Source organism: Leptonychotes weddellii, chromosome 3 (assembly GCF_054177405.1).
Source record: "Leptonychotes weddellii isolate Sample4059 chromosome 3, ASM5417740v2, whole genome shotgun sequence".
NCBI lineage: Eukaryota > Metazoa > Chordata > Mammalia > Carnivora > Phocidae > Leptonychotes > Leptonychotes weddellii.
In genome coordinates, this window is record NC_138371.1 from 125,133,037 (window position 1) to 125,154,140 (window position 21,104).

At 38.5% G+C, this 21,104-nt stretch overlaps 1 protein-coding gene across 1 annotated transcript in view; it reads right to left on the bottom strand.

Annotated features, from left to right (window-relative positions):
• GTF2F2 (general transcription factor IIF subunit 2) overlaps positions 1 to 21,104 on the bottom strand; it is a 70,327-nt gene that overhangs the window by 6,182 nt on the left and 43,041 nt on the right. Inside the window, exon 6 of the mRNA XM_081815507.1 lies at positions 10,510 to 10,653. Coding sequence (XP_081671633.1) covers positions 10,510 to 10,653 — 144 coding nt within the window. The remainder of the gene's footprint in view (positions 1 to 10,509; positions 10,654 to 21,104) is intronic.

A 21,104-nucleotide genomic window follows, 5' to 3' on the forward strand; every position in this document is an offset into this window, starting at 1 on the left:
AATTAATAGTACCAAAAAAAAAAAAAGAGGGGCATTATCAGTTCTGTATAATTTCAAAGTATCATTTCAAGTGATTTGTGTGATTAAAACAGAGGACTTCTTGATAAAGATGTTAGTGGCTCCAAGGCACAAAATTCTTTCATTAAAAAAACAAACTACACATTAGGCATAAGCTGTTAACAGAGGCAACATAGGTTTTCACTCCTTTAGATAGAGAAAACTGCAAACAGGATAGGGAAGGGGACGTTGGGGATTCTCTGGGACATGGGCCATGTTCGTATTTTTATTCTCTTTTCCTTCTGATTTCACCCCCACCTTCCTACTAGACCCCACTCCCCATCCGTCTTCCACTCACACAGGCTGCATTCCTCCCCATGTAAAACTCTGAGAAGCAGAGACAATGGGTAATGAAGTGGTCGAGGCACAAGCCCTATCTTATGGCTTAATCCAAATTCTGGAAAAGCAATTTATTATTGCATGAATATTTGTGTGCTGGTAAATCATCTCACTCTTATTAACACTTTATCTGCCTAACACTGGCAAATCATTCCTGTTTGCATATATCAGATGAACAAAGTTTACCTCCTTTGGGCCAAAACTTTTAATTTAACTATTTGTTTAAAGATGTGCTTTCTAAACTGTATTTTTTTTTTTTTTTTTTTATGGCACCTGGGTGGCTCAGGCGGTTAAGCGCCTGCCTTCGGCTCAGGTCATGATCTCAGGACCCTGGGAGACTGAGCCCTACATCAGGCACCTGCTCGGCAGGGAGTCCGCTTCTCCCTCTACCCCTCCCCTCTGCTTGTGATCGCTCTCTCTCACTCTCTCAAATAAATACATAAAATCTTTTTAAAAAAACCCTGTATTTGTTTATTTGTATGCTAAACATAACTTAACTTTGGAATACTGCAAGATATTCCAAGGCTGAGATATGATGGCTTTCAACTGGGAAAAGTGTATACATATATAGCTAATGTTGAAACTGTTATAATTAGGAAAATACAATCAGAAATATCCAAAATGTAACAAAGTAGCAAAAACTAAAATTCCTTTTGAAATTTAAATATGTGGAATTTAAGAAACAAAACAGATGAACATAGGGGAAGGGAAGGAAAAATAAAATAAGACAAAAAACAGAGAGGGAGGCAAACCATAAGAGACTCTTAATTATAGGGAACAAACAGGGTTGCTGGAGGGGAGGTGGGTGAGGGGATGGGGTAATTGGGTGATGGGCATTAAGGAGGGCACTCGAAGTAATGAGCACTGGGTGTTGTATGCAACTGATGAATCACTGAATTCTACCTCTGAAACTAATAATACAGCATATGTTAATTAAATTGCATTTAAATAAAAAATAAAATAGAGGGGCGCCTGGGTGGCTCAGTCGGTTAAGCGGCTGCCTTCGGCTCAGGTCATGATCCCGGGGTCCTGGGATCGAGCCCCGCGTCGGGCTCCCTGCTCAGTGGGGAGCCTGTTTCTCCCTCTCCCTCTGCCTGCTACTCTGCCTACTTGTACTCTCTGTCAAATAAATAAATCTTTTAAAAAATAAAAAATAAAATAGAAAAAGTGAAAAAGAAATTTAAATATGAATTCTTGCATTTAGAACCATGGCAACTATCTATTAGTGCATTTGGTGTGAAGCATACTTTCAAATGTACAAAAATAAGAAGATATCAATTGGCATAGTTATTATTAGTCTATTTGACTAATAATATGGCAAGGAAAGAGACCTTAGGTATATATTTTACCAACAGAGAATTTTCTGTAAATTAGCTAGCACTCCCAATGCTGAAGTATTATTCATCCTTAAAATATTTGGAATTGAGAGTAAAGTTTTACCTTAGGACAACAACAGATAAAAGTTTTTGCTGGCTAAGGATTAAAAAAGGATTGATGACAATCTGGCAGTTAGTTCCTCAGGTTAAACAGAGTTATGAAGTGACTCAGCAATTCCACTCCCAACAGAAAAAAAACAACCTATGCTCACATAAAAACTTGTACATGAATGTTTACAGCAGCTTTATTCATAATAGCCAAAAAGCAGAAACAACTCAAATGTCTATCCATGAGTGAATGGATAAACAAAATGTTGTGTATCTCTCTGTAACAGTATACTAGTTGGCAATAAAAAGCAACAAAACACTTATACGTGCCACACTGGGATGACATCTGAAAATATTATGCCTAGATGAAGAAGCCAGTCATAAGATATCACATAGTATATGATTCCATGTATATGAAATGTCCAGAGTAGGCAAATCTACATGGATAGAAAATAAAATTAGTATTCACCTAGGGTAGGGGTGGGAGAAAGGGAAGTGACTGCTAATAGGTATGGGGTTTCTTTCTGAGGTGAAGAAAAGGTTCTAAAATTGATTGTGGTGATGGTCACACATCTCTGTGAATGTACTAAAATCCTATGAACTGTAATACAGTAACAATAACTGAAAATACAGATTTTATTTTATTTTTTAAAAAAGATTTTATTTATTTATTTGAGCTTAACTGACTGAGCCACCAGGTGCCCCTGAAAATAAAGATTTTAAATTGGTGCGGGTGGTGGGGGGAGACCTACCTAGCTCATAACAACAAATTAAGATAACACCATTTTAACTCAATCAGATATAGACAATTATCATATGATCTCACTGATATGTGGAATTTGAGAAACAAGGTAGAGGATCATAGGGGAAGAGAGGAAAAAATGAAACAAGACGAAACGAGAGAGGGAGACAAACCATAAGAGACTCTTAATCTCAGGAAACAAACTGAGGGTTGCTGGAGGGGGGTGGGGGGGAAGGGGTGGCTGGGTGATGGACACTGGGGAGGGCATGTGTTGTGGGGAGCTCTGTGTTGTGTAAGACTGATGAATCACAGACCTGTACCCATAAAACAAATAATACATTATATGTTAATAATAATAAAAAAAGTTTTTGGGAAACTGGAAAATAAAATAAATTCCATAACAAAGTCCGTATAGAATATGACATTAAAAAAAGAAAACACCATTTTTTATTACCAAATTATGATGGTAACATTTCCAATAAACAGTGGCTAGCTCTGTGTATCGGCCCCTATGTACTGGAAAATATGATGGAATTAGAATATCTATCTTGGGACATTCTAGAAGGAATGCCTCTGTAAAGCTGCAATACAGAAATGACAGTACAAGGTTTTCTGCCAACAGGCTTATCCTCTGGTATCTCAATTCTCCTGTGAGATAGAGAAACTGGGATGCTGTGAACACTTATGAACACTTATCTTAATCCACAGAGTCATGCTTTCTCTAGTGCTGAGACCAATGCAAAGAAAATTATCTTTCCTGAGATAATTTCCATAAGGATGGCAAGCCTAAAAACAAGTCCTCCTAACTTGTTCAGGGACTAAATAAAGAAATCAGAAGGCAGTTAATAAGCTTAAAACTTACTTTAACCTTTCTTCAAATCAAAGGATGCTGGAAGGTAGGGAAGATTTTATAACTAATGACATTTTTCAGGTTAAATATAAATTTTGTGGCCTACTGCTTAATTAAAAATTCTGGGGCACCTGGGTGGCTCAGTCGGTTAAGCGTCTGACTTGAGCTCAGGTCATGATCACAGGGTCCTGGGATAGCCCACTTAAGGCTCTGCACTTAGAGGGAGTCTGTTTCTCCCTCTCCCTCTGCCTCTCCCCCTGCTTGTGTTCTCTCTCAAATAAATAAATAAAATCTTAAAAAAAAATTCTATGTAAACTTTGTATATAAATAAATGCCCAATTTTCTTTATCTGGTGCTTATGTTAAAAATATTGCTTTTATCTACATAATATTTCATGTAAAATCTGGACTCAATTGGTTATGTTAGTAAATTCACCTCAAATTTTACCACATTTAGAAATATGGTAAAAAAGGTGAAACAAAGCATATAAGTTAAAGAAGGAAATGTTACTATCCTATATTAAACTTGGTAGTAGATCTATTATTAAAATCTTCTACAGGTAAGTATTAAAATTTCATATGTTTAAATTTCATCCATTTACATTCAATACAAATAGTTAATTTATTTTAGTATGACATTTCATATCCTAAAGCATAACAATAAATCAGGTTCTAACATCATTAATTAGCAAATAATTATTTTTTTAAAAATTTTATTTATTTTTAATTTTTATTTATTTATTTGACAGAGAGAGACACAGTGAGAGAGGGAACACAAGCAGGGGGAGTGGGAGAGGGATAAGCAGGCTTCCCGCGGAGCAGAGAGCCCGATGAGGTACTCGATCCCAGGACCCTGGGATCATGACCTGAGCCAAAGGCAGACGCTTAACGACTGAGCCACCCAGGCACCCCGCAAATAATTATTTTTTAAGACAGAAGTTTCACAAAAGGCTGTCACTAATATGCTCTGTTGAGAAATTGGTGGTCTTTTTTTTACTAGTATCATTCAAAAATAAAAACTTCCATTTATAGGAAAAATGAACTAAAAGGGATTAAGTGAACAGAAAGGAAACGATAAAGATTTCAGAAAAGAAAAAAAATGAAGAAAGGAAAGTGTGTATGTCAGAACAAAACATGATATTAAAAACAACCACTTATTAAGTAGTAAATTAGGGAATAAGTTTCAAACATTAAAAATACCTATTTTGGATTAGGAACTGAATGAGCTAAGATAAAGCTTAGATTCCATTCTCTTTAATTTAAAGATTTTATTTATTTATTTGAGAGAGTGAGTGAGTGAGCATGAGCAGGGGGAGGGGCAGATGGAGAGGAAGAGGAAGAATCTCAAGCAGACTCCGCACTGAGCACAGAGCCCAACTCGGGGCTCAAGCTCATGACCCTGAGATCATGACCTGAGCTGAAATCAAGAGTCAGATACTTAAGTGACTGTGCCACCCGGGCACCCCAATGATGATTCTTAATGAGAAAGCCTGCTGAGAGAGACATTAGTTTTTTTTTTCCCCCTATTAAAAAGGGGTTTCTATTGTCAGAAAAGTATTTTCCTTGCTTGTCTACGTATAAATGCACATGTCTGAATACATAAGAGGCAATGTGGTAAGAGATATTCCTAGACTGAAGTCAGCACAACTGGGGTCAAGTCACTAGGCAACTCCTTCTCTGGGTTTATAAGTGAGAGAGACTAGATAATCTCTAAGATCACTTTTACCTTAAGATCCTGAGTCAGATATACTCACATACACAGATATATGTATATATGCATATAATTTATATGATATATATGTATCATAATTTGTAGTATCCATGTCATGAAGAGGAAACAGGGATACAGTTGTCTGGCTTGAACAATTTAGGGAATGATGGTGTCACTTACTGAAATGGGGAAGTCTGGGGGAAGTCTTTGGAAAGGAAGAGAAATTAGAGTTCTGTTCTGAACATACACAATTTGAGATAACAATGAAATGACTAACACTGACTAGGTGCTAACTCAGGCGGCACAGCACAAATGTGGGCAAGGCAGTGGCCCTGGCTGGCAGAGTACCCCTAACCCCATCTCCTTGGTTCAGGAACGGGCATACCAACCCCTACCAGGTCAATTAAAATCTTCCCTGGGGTTTTTATTTAAAAAATCAGGACAAATACTCTCTTTTTGCTTAGGGGTTGCTAGCTGTGAGGTGTTTGAGGAGGTCATTTCGGCTACCACATGGCAAGATCCTGCCTAAAAGTAAAGACAACACACAAGAAAGAATAATGAGGAGAGATATAGAAGGATGGGAAGGGACAGTTCTAATTAAATAATCTTAGCAGCTGGAGCTAGTCATTGCTAAAGCTAGATGCATTTCTGAACTCTCTAGCTACACGTGCCAATAAATTTTATTTTTTCTTTTTATGAGAGAGACAGAGATGGGGCGGCAGGGGGGGGGAGGGAGAGAGAGAGAGAGAGAGAGAGAATGAATCTCAAGTGGGCTCCACATCCAGCGCAGAGCCCGATGTGGGGCTCAATCTTATAACCCTGAGATCATGACCCGAGCCAAAATCAAGAGTCAGACACCACCCAGGCGCCCCACAATAAATTTTATTTTTGTTCAAGTTAGTTTGAGTTGCATTTCTATTCTCTGCAACTGAAAGAGTTTCAACCAATTCATAGATCTATAATAACACATACTTGTGTGTGTGTGTGTGTGTGTTTTAAAGTAAGCTCTACGCCCAACATAGGGCTTGAACTCATGACCCCAAGATCAAGAGTCACATGCTCCACCAAATGAGCCAGCCAGGGGCCCTTATAACAGCATATACTTATAAATAAAATTTTGTTTTCTGACAGGGGAAATATTCAGTAGGTCAAACTGTCTAGCCATTTTATCCTTTAAAAAAGCCTATCTTCTTGTATCTTACTGAAGCCAAATTTTGCTTAAATTATTTCTACTCATGCCTTTATTTAAGTCTATCTGGAAACAAATTCTGAGGATTAGGTTAACATTGCCTTATTGCTGCAATGGCTTTGTTTATTGAAAGCCCACTTTGTGCAAATAAAACTGCCTATTGAGCATTATTTAGTGCTGAGGAACTTGAGGTATAGACATTAATTGCTTCAAAGTCAAAGCCACCCAAATCTTTGCCTAGTTCTTCCTGTTAATTTGAACTTACTTTAATAAAAAGCATGCAAGTTGCTCGATTACATATTTGAATTAAGCAATGGGTCTGAGGGACTCACATGATAGGGGATTGTTCATTTAAAAGGATCATCAATAATTAAATATAAACTTCCCTGGATCATGCCTAGAAATTGGGGGGATACAAGGAAATTAGTGGTTTGCTTATAACCAGGACTAATTTTCAATGATACTTTTAGCAGAAAGATGTGGTTCAAGGAACACTGGAAATGGCTGCTATGCCAGAGAACAGGGTGTCAGGGCTCAAAGTGGTCTTGGCAGTTTGGTGTTTCAAAGGGAGCAATTAGATAAAGTTTCGAATGATTTAAGTTTTGAAGGAAATGCTGTGTATGCTTCTATTTTACAGATATAATAAAATATAAAGACTAGACATAACAAATTCAAGGTGAAAGATCAAAGCCTGCAGGGGAGAAATAATGGGCTTCTTCTGGTATTTCACATTAAGGAGGGCTTAAAAGCCCAAATGTAAACCACATAAAACCCCCCCCCCTTTTTTTTTTTAAAGATTTTATTCATGTATTTGACAGAGAGAGACACAGCGAGAGAGGGAACACAAGCAGGGGGAGCAGAAAAGGGAGAAGCAGGCTTCCCGCCAAGCAGGGAGCTTGATGCGGGGCTCGATCCCAGGACTCTGGGATCATGACCTTAGCAGAAGGCAGACGCTTAATGACTGAGCCACCCAGGTGCCCCATAGAAACACCCCTTTAAATGGGTATCATGTTTCTGACTTTACATCAGTTATCAGAGCTTGGCCTTTTAAAATCAGCTTATTTGCCCTTAATGAGTAACTAACTCCTTGATTGTTTATGCAAGTCACATACTGACCAGTGAGAGAGAAAGTCTGCCCATAAGGACAGTTTCTCTGATCAGTAGTAATTTTGCTTATAGAAGTGAAGGTTTTTAGGAAGAATACAGAGAGGAAAGAACTGCAAAAACAAGAATAATTCCTCAGGTTCTCTCAGAAAGTGTCAAAAATGACATTCTAGGGACACCTGGGTGGCTCAGTCAGTTAAGCGGCTGCCTTCGGCTCAGGTCATGATCCCAGGGTCCTGGGATCGAGCCCCGCATCGGGCTCCTTGCTACGCGGGGAGCCTGCTTCTCCCTCTGCCTGACGCTCTCCCTGCTTGTACTTACTCTCTCCCTCTCTGACAAATAAATAAATAAAATCTTTAAAAAGAGTGACATTCTAAAGGTCAGAAAGCAGATGGTAACTTAAGAATATAGTAGTCGTGTTAATGACAAAGAGCACAGATGTGTTAAAGTGATAGACTTCATGGTTAGAAATCTATTACCAAAGGGGGCACTGGGACCATCAGAAAATGAGAGAAAGTCTTTAAATACATATACTAAAGAAGTGTTTAATACAAACAAGATCTTTTTTTTTCTCTTTTACACGGGGGCTCAAAAATTTCTTTGTATTAAACATTAAATGTATTTAAATACCCTGTTCAGGACAATTTGTCTAACTGGCAGGGCTGGGACTTGAACTGAGATCCCATTAATCCAAATCCACTGCTCTTTCCATCATACCAAGAAGCCCCTTTCCTGGATCACTGATCTTCATGCTCTACTCTCCTTCATTCTCCTGGTATTGCTCAGATTAAAATCAAATTAGTAAGGGTGTACTGATGACCAGAAGTATAGACTCACTTATGTCCTGTGAACGTTTTAAAGGGGATAGTTACCTACACGGAGGAGAGCTGGCCTTGGGCCACTTTCTAGGTGAGATTTGCCAATTCAACTCAAAACAAGAGGAGATGAAATAGGAGAGGGAGAGAATCACACATTTAGGGCTGGAAGGGAGCAAAACAATTATCCAGTCCAATTTCCTCAATTTCAGGAATGGAAGGAACTTTCTCAGATTCCAATGGGGTAGGTAAATGGCAGAACTGAACCCATGCTGACCACTTCCTGCCCCCTCCTCTAGGGGGAGGTAACTGTAACCCTGTCATTCCACACTTCCTTGAGACTGGCTCTCTGTCCCCCTCTCCTGCCACAAGTGATATGAGGCCTGGTGAATCCACCCAAGTAAAAATGGTAGTCCTTGGATAATGAGGATGGGGCCATTTCCTTTCTATCAGATCAATTCCTCTAATATTTACTGAATTTCTACTACGTTTATGATGTAGAGTGTATAAATATTTAAGGGTATGACTAATATACAACCCTGTCTTCAAGAACTTTATGCTTGCTGAGGCAATTTAGTCTCTAAATAATAAGACTATTATAAAATAATTTAGTTTGTAGATTAGTGGTTAATAAGCTCCTTAAGGTTCCCAGGCCCTCTATGAGAATCTGATATTAACTATGGATTTGCTCCCCAGAAAAACCCACATATTTTTGCACATATTCAGGAGATTACTGGATCTCATAAAACCCACCTACTGACCATGAGTTAAGAAGCTCTATTTTGAGAGATTCACTGTGTACCTCTACATAAAAATTATCTGAAAAACCAAATCTTCAGTACCAAAGCCTTAGAAACAGCATTTCAAACTAGATGTAAAGAAAAATTAAACTAGAATAATTCATTAGGTAAGCCATGTTTTTTCTGCCTTTAATGAAGTTTATCCCTGTGAATGTAAACTTCATATATATTATATATATATGTGTGTGTCTGTGTGTATGTATGTGTGTGTGTGTGTGTCTGTGTATGAAAAGGCCATTCTGGAAACTGAATGCAAACAATATATTCTTACGGAATAATGTACACACAAAAATTAGATTTGGGAAAATAAGTATTTGTAGAAGGGACATTTAGATGACATTAGAGAAAGCAATTTCTATGCTTTCCAATTTCTTAACATGGAACAACATATTGTTTTTAAAGTTTATTCATTTTGCATCAAAGGAAAGGGATAACTAGTATTTCTCTCAATTAAGAAAGTCGAATGGAAGGAAATGTGACTTGGAGCTTGGAGAAAAGGGGTTTAGATCCCTTATTTGTTACCCGTATTTTAAATGGATTAGAAATAACAAACTGTTAGCAAATAGGCACAGAAGTCTGGCGCAGGGATAAAAATTGATCATTTATAGAACTACCATAAACTTTCTAAAACACCAATTTATTAAATTTTTCCTTAAAAATCCCAACCACAACCTCAACAAGCACTGTGGGGCAGTACAGCTCAAGTTGAAAAGGACCTAATGCTAGTGCTAGGAAATTCTGATTAAAAAAAAAAAATCCATTAGAGAATAGCCCACATGACACGATAAACACCCTCATCCTGACAGATCAGTATGGCTCTTAAAAGAATACAGTTCTTGGGCGCCTGGGTGGCTCAGTTGGTTGAGCGACTGCCTTCGGCTCAGGTCATGATCGTGGAGTCCCGGGATCGAGTCCCGCATCGGGCTCCTTGCTCAGCGAGGAGTCTGCTTCTCCCTCTGACCCTCTCCCCCATGCTCTCTCTCTCTCTCAAATAAATAAATAAAATCTTAAAAAAAAAAAAAAAAGAATACAGTTCTTTTACGGGGCACATTTTCAAATAAATAAAGGAAGTTTTGGAGGGAGCTAGGGGAACAAAAGAAAGACTAGAAATGATATCAATACAGACTTCAGGCTTAATGTCAATGATCAGTATTAAGACATCTTTTCTGAGTGTTGAAAATAAACCCTGACGTTAGCACAGGTGCGTGTGAACTACTTCATCTATGATACCCTTCTCTTCAGTAACATCCTCTAAATGAAGGACTTATTTACTTATTTATTTATTTTATTATGTTATGTTAATCCCCATACATTACATCATTAGTTTTGGATGTAGCGTTCCATGATTCATTGTTTGCGTATAACACCCAGTGCTCCATTCAGCACGTGCCCTCTTTAATACCCATCACCAGGCTAACCCATCCCCCCCCAACCCCCTTGAAGGACATATTTAAAGGATCAATGTGAGCAAATACATACCACAGGCTGTTTTGTGATGTCCACCAAGTCCTTAAGATTATAATATTGATGTTTCTCAAATGCAGAAAATAGCATGTCTAAAACGTGTTGTTTATCAGCTCGAGCTCGTTTTCCATCTTCTTTCTTTTTCCTTTCATATTCAATCTAGGTGCAAACAGCAAAATAATAAAGGCATCAATCCAACATGCTCACTCTAAAATACAGGCATTCTCTTTTTAGTCACCCCCCCCCAAAAAAGGATTAATTTCAAGTTGCAAGGCAGCAGATTAAAGAGCAGTCAGTGGGTTCAGAACCTGGGTCTTCACTGCTCTCGGGGCTCCTCCGACCTTGAAGGATCTACGAAGGTATTAACAAGCCTACCCATAAACCACCTTCATTCTTTTCTCAGGCTTTATATATAATGTCTCCATTTGCCCCCAAATAGCTTTTGTTTGCCAAATTAGAACAATTCAGTGTGGCTACTGATTAGGTCACGTTGATCAGAAAGTCCAACTTGCAGTTTCTTTTGTTTTTGATTACCCCAAATACAGTAAAATAGTTTCTCTAACAGATGCAGTTTGGTAGGTGACATCTTTCAAAATTAAGGTTTTTTTGGGACAGGCAGGGAATTAAAAGGAGGGCAGGTTATAAAAAAGGTTCTCTAGGAAGTGCAAAGTTTGAGAAGCACTGGTAAAAGGAAAAGAATGAGGGCAGTGAGGCATTTTCTCCTCCCGACTCTGTGTGACCTTGAACTTGTTTCTTCTATAACATGAAGCTTACTAATAGAAAAGGGTAAATACATACTCAGTACTCAGGCACAAGCAAACTCTTTTTCCAAAATCCCCATTTTATCTTAAAATTCATGTGAACTCTAAATTCACCTGCATAATACACTTTTATTTGTAATACAAAAATAAGGGGTGCCTGGGTGGCTCAGTTGTTAAGCGTCTGCCTTTGGCTCAGGTCATGATCCCAGGGTCCTGGGATCGAGCGAGACACAGAGAGAGAGGGAACACAAGCAGGGGGAGTAGGAGAGGGAGAGAAGCAGGCTTCCCGCTGAGCAGGGAGCCTGATGCGGGACTCGATCCCAGTACACTGGGATCATGACCTGAGCCGAAGGCAGACGCTTAATGACTGAGCCACCCAGGCGCCCCAAATAAATAAAATCTTTAAAAAAATAAATAAAATATCTCTCATTCAAATAAAAATGATACTCTAGGAGCAAGTGGTATTTGTCCTGTAGTTTTGTGTACCTCTATGCACCCCAGTTTGAAAGCAGTGGCACTTTTCAAAGAGTGTATAAACCCTCTCCTAGAGATGTGATCCAGAGATTTGATCATTTGAAAAAAAAATTTACTTTTTATTAAGGCAACCTATTGAATGGGACAAGATATTTGCAAATTATATATCCAATAAGGAGTTAATATCCAAAATATATAAAGAACTTTTACAACTTAACACCAAAAAAACCCCACCTCAATCTGATTAAAAAACAGGAAGGAGACCTGAGTAGACATTATTCCAAAAACACATGGTCAACACACACAAGAAAGATGCTCAACATCACTAATCATCAGCAAAATATAAACTAAAACCACAATGAACTATCACCTTATACCTGTCAGAATGGCTAAAATAAAAAAGGCAAGAAATAACAAGTGTTGGCAAGGATGTGGAGAAAAGGGAACTCTCACACATTGCTGGTGGGAATGTAAATTAGTACGCTGTGAAAAACAGCATGGAGGTTCCTCAAAAATTAAAAATAGAAATACCATATGATCCAATAATTCCACTACTGGCTATTTACTCAAAGAAAAGGAAAACACTAAATCAAAAAAATATATGCATCTCTATGTTTATTGCAGCATTATTTACAATAGCCAAGATATGGAAGCAACTTAAGAGTCCCCATCAATAGACAAATGGTTAAGAAAAATGTGGTGTGTAATGGAATATTATGCAGCCATAAAAAGGATGACATTGTGCCATTTGCAACAACACAGATGGACCTAGAAGGCATTATTGCTGAGTGAAATAAATCAGACTAAGACAAATACCATATGATTTCACTCATGTGGAATTTAAAAAACAAATGAGTAAACAAATAAAAAGAATCAGACCTATAAATACAGGAGAGCAAACTGACGGCTGCCAGAGGGGTGAGGAGATGGGCAAAGGGGAGTAGGAGATACAGGCTTCCAGTTACAGAATAAGTCATGGGAATAAAAGGCACAGCATAGGGAACACAGTCAATGATACTGCAATAGCGTTGTATGATGACAGATGGTAGCTACACAAGTGGTGAGCTGAACACAGCATAATGTACAGAGGAAGTGAATCACTATGCTGTACACCTGAAACTAACGTAACATTGTGTGTCAACTACACTAAAATAGAACCCTTTTTTAAAAACGTACTCTTCACTGCAAACATGCAACTTATATTCACTCCAGTTGGTTAAACTTTTAATTTTTAAAGAAACACTTCATTTTGATAAAGCATAAAGTATATCAGAGGAAATACATATAAACCGAAGCAGCCCACCTAGTAAATAAAGCATCAGAAGGCTGGGTGAAAGCTGCCAGAGAACAATCTCCTGTGCATCAAATGGAATTAACTATAATCTAGGGACTAGCTTCAAAAAAAATAAAATGCACTTCAAAACCTAAATTACTGCATAAATTCCAGCTTGATAATTAGGCTTACTCTCTATATTTTAACAATAGAGATTTGTTATAAAAGAGAGAAAATTTAGTTTCTATTGATGTTAAAACTAAAAATATATCTTATACATAATCAGAGACTTACAAATTAGTGGCACAGATAACGGACAATGGTGAGTATCCTTCAATTAAAATTAGGAGATAGGGAGAAAGAACTTAATTGTCTTGATTTTTTGGATACGTGCATCTTGGGAGTAAAACTCAAAATCCATTAATCCCAACAGATTAAGCATGGACTGTGTGTTCGGATGCACTAAAATATAGGTGAAATAAGACTGTCTCTTTTGAAAGGCAGCCCTTTCTTAGGGTTCTTATATTAAAATATATAGAGGGGACAAACATTGTAATAGCAGAGCACAGAGCCACCTTTGGACAAGATCATGATGCTGAGAAAGGTGCAAATGCATGACAAAGGGCTGTGTTGTTGGGGAGGAATGTGGGTGGATTCAAGATTCTCTGGGTGGCATGAAAGAAACAACATGGACAGCTCCAGGGGACTTATTAGAGAAAAGCAGAGTGACTACAAGAGCTAGAAGCAAGACTGGAGAGGAGAGAGACCAGAGCAACCCATGACCGAGGAGAAAATCCAAGTCTTCCCAATGTGGGGAAGATGGAAAAACAGATGAAAACATGCATTTAAGTACGAAGGCAGAAGTAGAGTGGCTGTCCCAATTCAGTGAGAAAGGAGGCTAAAGAGATAGCAAAGACTCAAAGGGATGGACCTGAGGTCCATTCAAGAATTTTCTCTCTCTAGGGTCAAAAGAAGGACAGAAGTGGGGTGGCCGGCTGGCTCTGTCGGTAGAGCGTGTGACCCCTGACCTTGAGGTCATGAGTTCAGGCCCCATGTTAGGGATAAAACTTACTTTAAAAAAAAAAGAAAGAAAAAGAAGAAGGATAGAAGCAACAGAACATCAGGGAGAAAGTAAGCATGACAGGCCAGGACAAAACCCACCAATCCAAGCAGGAGGGTCTTTGGATTAAATACAGAAATATCATGGAATGCCTTAAGGGATTAATATTTTAAGCCCTGCTTTGCTGACCAATATCTAAAATACATATTTTCGCTGTTTACAATTGTACTTAGTTTGCATTCTGAAACCTCCTTCCACTGTTGCACCTCATTTGAATAGTTTCATGTTTTGTATTAAGATGAACAATCCAGAAAAGGCGACTGCTAAAACAGAGAGAAAAAGAGAGAAGTTTGGACCAGGAGGTAAGTTGTTACAACCCTTTACTCTAGTCAGATGTGGGATAAGAAAAACTTGGATCTGGAAAAATAAAGGGAGCCAGACCAGATGAAGGAAGGGTGAGGAAAGCCTACAGCCTTCCCACAGGCTTAAGTGGGATGTGGGCCAGAGGCCACAGGTCCCCAAGAAAAATAATACAAAGGAAGTGAGGACCTCACAAAGGTCCAGTGTTAGGCTTTTATACTCTGCATGAAGCCACGGTTGTATGGTAGTCTGTGTGTCCTCCTGTCCCAGCTTTAATTTATGCTGAGAGAAAGAGGAAGAGTTAAATTCAGGAAACAGTAAAGAAAACTGATGGTATATTCAGCTTCCACCCTTAGTAGATTCTTCCTTGTGTGAAATGCTTGGAGAAGCTAGGAAGATTAATAGGAAAAATGTTTTCAAATACAGATGATCCCCAACTTCCAATGGTTCAATTTAGGATTTTTCAGCTTTATGATGGTGCGAAAGCAATATGCATGCAGTAGAAACCGTAATTTGAGTTTTGAATTTGGATCCTTTCCCGGGCTAGCAATGTGCTGTACGATGCTCTTTCATGCACGTGGCAGCCAGCTGTAGCTCCTGGCCAGCCATGCTGCCACCAAACAACCCGTACACTTAAAACCATTCTGTTTTACTTTCAGAACAGTACTCAATGCATTACGTGAGATCTTCAACACTTCATTATGGAATGGGCTTGGTGTTAGATGATTCTGCCCAAATGTAGACTAATGTAAATGTTCTTACCACATTTCAGGTAGGCTAGTCTAAGCTATGGTGTTTTGGTAGGTTAGGTGTATTTTTTTTTTTTTTTAAGATTTTATTTATTTATTTGAGAGAGAGAGAATGAGAGAGAGCACATGAGAGGGGGGAGGGTCAGAGGGAGAAGCAGACTCCCTGCTGAGCAGGGAGCCCGATGTGGGACTCGATCCCGGGACTCCAGGATCATGACCTGAGCCGAAGGCAGTCGCTTAACCAACTGAGCCACCCAGGCGCCCGGTAGGTTAGGTGTGTTAAAACAATTTTTGACTTACGATGTTTTCAATTTTGACTGAAACCCCACCAAAAACTGAGGCAGATCTATAAAGAAATCTGCTGATAAAGCAAGATGGCCCACTTCAGAGAGGGCATACACTCTAATTGGTAGTGGAAAGAAAAGCCTTCCAAGTGTTTGTTATCAAGTTGTCCAACCCGGGAGCCAAATGCCAGATCCAAGAGGGCCTGAATCAAAGGTAAGAATTTAGAATAAGTTGGAAAGGAACTTTGCTTCAATCTCAAAATTACTGTATTCAACACTGGTGCTTTCCTACTTTAAATTTGGGGGAAAGCAGACTAGAAATGTTCTGTGTTAACTGTGTTTGTTGATGGCTCAATTCCTGGGGGCAGTGCAACCTAACTTTACTTTTGATTAGTGGAATAAAAACACTTAAAAGTATAATATGAAAACCCAGGCATATAAAATAATAACAGCAACAACAAAATGGCAATATTATTCCTTATTAGAGAAACTGAAGTACTAGAAATTTAATTCTACACTTATTTAAAAACAAAAGGCAAATGGCAAAATTTGATGTCCTCAGGGCCCATACTGCAGGATAACCTATAGAACCTGTTTTAAAACAAAATTTTTTATAGTATAGCATTAGTTAAATCTTTTTTGATAATGTCCAAGGCAGACTCATAATCTAAATTCTGCTCTGTAGTAGCAAGTAGTTCCAATGGATGTATGTATAATTAAAATTATATACACACACACACATACATGTATATATGCATAACTATTTAAAAATTGTCATTAAATTATTAATAACCTTATACTTAGGAAAAAACTAAGGTCCTGAGGTAGCTTTTCTTTTTAAAACTAAACAGTATAGAAATGGTCATCTTAATTGTACTTACAATGTTGTACTACTGATAAAATTAATTCTACAAATAAACTACAAATGATATGAACTGGTTTATTAAGGAGAAGACTACAGTGTTGCAATAATGTTAATTCTCTTTTTAGCTCTTTTCCTTTTAGGCATTTTGTTTTGTCCTGGTGCACCAGCATGGTAGGGAAATGATGCTACTCAAAACAGTCACATATCTAACTTTTTAGCAGCCACCACAAAATATTAGTAGGATAGTTACTGGACTAGAAATGGCTATGTGAATTTTAATTATCGCTATTATATCTGCCCCAGTGACCACAGATCAACTGCATAATCAGCTACACAGAAATAACTGTCAATTCAGAAAGGACTTTAAATTTAGTCTCCACTTAAAAATTTTATAATCCAAAAATATCTATCATACACAATAATTTTTCTTTCACAACAGAAAACAAATTATTCAGGACTAAGATGCAACTAAATGTTGAAATCCATTGTGGTGTGGTATAGAGATACTCAACCATCATTACTGAAAACTTACTGACTAAAATTATAAAAGCCACCCACCGCCAATTAAAATATTGTATTACAGATGTCTGTAAATTTCTAGATTGTTGTTTGCAGAAATACTTTGATTGCTTTGTCAAGGCAGTCCTTGTGGAAGCTTTTAACTTTTGAAAGGAGCATGACAGCCTTGAGATCATGGTTTGCATTTAAATTCTTACAAAAGATCCTCCTCACCCCTAATGCTTCTATTTCTGCCTAGTGTGTTATATTTTGGGAGGAAATTAATTCTTTTTTTTTTTTTTAAAGATTTTATTTATTTATTTTGAGAGAGAGAGAATGAGAGACAGAGAGTATGAGAGGGAGGAGGGTCAGAGGGAGAAGCAGACTCCCCGCCGAGCAGGGAGCCTGATGCGGGACTCGATCCCGGGACTCCAGGATCATGACCTGAGCCGAAGGCAGTCGCTTAACCAACTGAGCCACCCAGGCGCCCGGGAGGAAATTATTAATTCTTTAGAGTCACTCAGTTCTTGGTGTGCAAATTCAAATGGACAAAGCACGTAGCATACTTCTACTAATACTAGGCAAATATTGCTGAAAAGCCTTTATGATCTAGTCCTGTAGGCATCTATTATTCACTGAGCAAAATTCCAAATTTATACATACATATACTAAAAAACCAAAACCACCACAACAAAACAAACCCAACAACCTTTGTTCTGAAGACTAACAAAGTTGGTTGCCACACTGGAGGAAACAGTGTGTGCATAAAAATAAATTTTCTTTCAGGGCGGCTGGGTGGCTCAGTTGTTAAGCATCTGCCTTCGGCTCAGGTCATGATCCCAGGGTCCTGGGATCGAGCCCCGCATTGGGCTCCCTGCTCTGCAGGAAGCCTGCTTCTCCCCTTCCCACTCCCCCTGCTTGTGTTCTCTCTCTTGCTGTGTCTCTGTCAAATAAATAAATAAAATCTTAAAAAGAAAAAGAAAACCTCCCTTAAAAAAAAATTAAAAAAAATAAATTTTCTTTCTAGTTTCTGGAGATTTACCTCAAGATTTTATATAATCATTCAACTCCCTCCAACAATAATTTTCTAGTTAAGCTCTTCTAATTCTCTATCACTTTCTGACCAAGAGTTCTTGCCAGGAAAAGGAAGGGAAAGAGAAATCTTTTTTTATTTTTATTTTTTTTTTCTTAAAGATTTTATTTATTTATTTGAGAGAGAGAGAATGAGAGACAGAGAGCATGAGAGAGAGGAGGGTCAGAGGGAGAGGCAGACTCCCTGCCGAGCAGGGAGCCCGATGCGGGACTCGATCCCGGGACTCCAGAATCATGACCTGAGCCGAAGGCAGTCGCTTAACCAACTGAGCCACCCAGGCTCCCCGAGAAATCTTTTTTTAAAGCTAGGGGACAGAAAGGATGATAAAGACAAGAAAATATTAATTCTTTTTAAAAACCTTAGGTTTGGTGGAGACTTCCTGGTCTCCTCTCAGGTATCATTTTTGCCCCTACCCCAACAAGATGGCAGAGAGAACTATGAAGTTCCCATTTCTGTGTCAGTGGCTGCATGCTACAATTACCCAGGGAATGTGAAAAATTTTAAGATAGTTCGCCTTCACAGATCAATTAAAATCAATCTCTGGGGACACCTGGGTGGCTCAGTTGATTAAGCGACTGCCTTCGGATCGGGTCATGATCCCAGGGTGCTGGGATCAAGTCCTGCATTGGGCTCCTCGTTCAGCGGGGAGCCTGCTTCTCCCTCTGCCTGTTCTGCCTGCTGCTCTCCCTGCTTGTGTTCTCTGACAAATAAATAAAATCTTAAAAAAAATAAATAAAATAATAAATCAATCCTGGAGGTTATTTTTCTTTTTAAAAAGCTTCCCAGGGGATTCTAGTGTATAGCTAGCACTAACAAACACTATCTAGATAATAGAAGATAGAATTCCTTATGAGTAAAGTCCTAAGACTGTAGACAACGTCTGAGAATGCTTGTGAAATTTACACATGCTAGATGATGATGCACACAAAGCCAACAAAACCACATACAGAAGCACCTTTACCTGTAATCGGAGATGGAGGGAGCTGGAAGGAATCTTAAACATCAGCTAACTCTATGTATATCAATAGGTAAACTGTAAAAAGGTACTTCTATATTTATATGCACAGATATTTTAAAGCACACATAAACAAGGAATTTAAAGAGATGAAATAAAAATAAAACATTATTTTAAGATTAAGTTTTAATTTGTCAAAATTACAAAATACGTTTTAGTTTTGTTCTCAAAATACAGCAATCTGCTTCACATTCTGGATGCTTAGTTTTTAAGTGAATTGCAAACCGTAGTAGCTTTGTACCAGCAATAGCTAATATGACTTAAGGTCCAACACACACAAAAGGTTAAGGGTCACTATGTCAGTTATCTCCAATAAGCCAAACCTCCAGGCCTTGGCGGTGGTGGCAGCAGGGGACCTGCAGGCTATATTTCCAAGAGTCCCTTCCTAGCTGGTTTCCAGCTGCGGTTCTGCCAATGGGAGAATGAAAGTAGGAGGAAAGGAGATTTTTTTTTTCTTTTTTTGTGCATTCTGTACACCTCCAGCAGCAGCAGCTTCCTTATCTCTGGTAACCAATCCCCCTTCTCCAGCCCTTCCATTTTGTATTCGTAAAGCATGTGTAACCAATTCCCTACAGTTAATTCCTTTCTGCTTGAAAATCTAGAGCTGTCTTTGTTTCCATGATAGACATTAACTGAATCATCACTAAAGATGGGGGATGACAAGCCACATTGAAAATGAGATTGCTAATTTCCTTTTTGGAAGGGCCAAGAGTACTTGTTACATCAGATTACATCATCACTGCTTCTACCTCACACAATGACTGAAAAAGAGGTCATTTCAGAATAGAAGTGTCAGTTTTTCCATTTTCTTGTTCACATATATTTGCTTTATTAATATATTTACAGTTTCTTTGCAGGAACATTTAAACCATTTGTTCATTTTTTAAGATTGAACTTAGCTAATAATAGGTACCATAATCTACAAACCTCTGAATTTAGCACCAAACCTAAAAAGCTGAAGGCAAATGAAAACGTGAGGTGTTGGAAGCACCAACATCAATCCATCAGTGCTGCAACATTTCTACTCTTCTGTTGAAAATGGCTGACTAGCACAGGGGCTGCATAAGGGTGCTCGGGTCAATCCACACCGTATTTCTAAGGCTCAATTTCCTTCTTTTATGATGTGAAAAACAAGGTAAATACAAGTTTCAATATTCCCCCCCCTCACTCAATGGGTCCTCCTGAAAAATCCTACTTTGACAACCCATTATTTCCCAAAGTTTGCTTTTACTACTACAAAGGATAGGGGAAGGGGAATTTAATGTTCAAATGTTTGCAAAATATAGGATTAAACAAATTCCAAGGCCCCTAATTTCAATATATTAAAGTGTCCATTTTGAAGAGGATACAATCAGAATCTACAAGTCATTTTTTTTTTTTTTTAAAGATTTCATTTATTTATTTGAGAGAGAGAATGAGAAACAGAGAGCACGAGAGGGAGGAGGGTCAGAGGGAGAAGCAGACTCCCCGCCGAGCAGGGAGCCCGATGCGGGACTCGATCCCGGGACTCCAGGATCATGACCTGAGCCGAAGGCAGTTGCTTAACCAACTGAGCCACCCAGGCGCCCTCTACGAGTTCTTTTAACTCCTTTTTTCAAGAAGACTCTCATAAGATTGGTGTGTGTTTTTTTTTTTAAAGATTTTATTTATTTGTTTGTTTGTTTGAGAAAGAGAGAGAGCGCATGAGCACAACCAGGTGGAGGCAGAGGGATAAGCAGATTCGTCACTGAGCAGGGAACCTGACCGACCCAGGGCTCAATCCCAGGACCCAAGGATCATGACCTGAGCCGAAGACAGATGTTTAACTGACTGAGCCACCCAGGTGCCCCAAGGTTAGTGTTTCAAAACTTACTTTGGTAAATGCTGACCTAGATGAACTAGTAGTTTCAGAAATGTAATGAAGATTTAAGGCAGAAGAAAACCATTTACAGAGAAACCTAACAGGTCATATCCTATAGGTAAGGCAAGAATTTTCAGGGCCAAGCTTGCAAGGAAGGAGCATTCTAAAATAAAATGCTAATCATATATTCTGTTTGGTCCAATAAATACTTTCTGAATGGCAAGTATGGTAGGTATTACATCCCAGATAGTCTGTGAACTAAAGAGATAAATTTGAATTTAATGCTTAGAAGAGCTCCATGTACAAAGTGGGAGTTCAAATATTAAGAGATGATTACA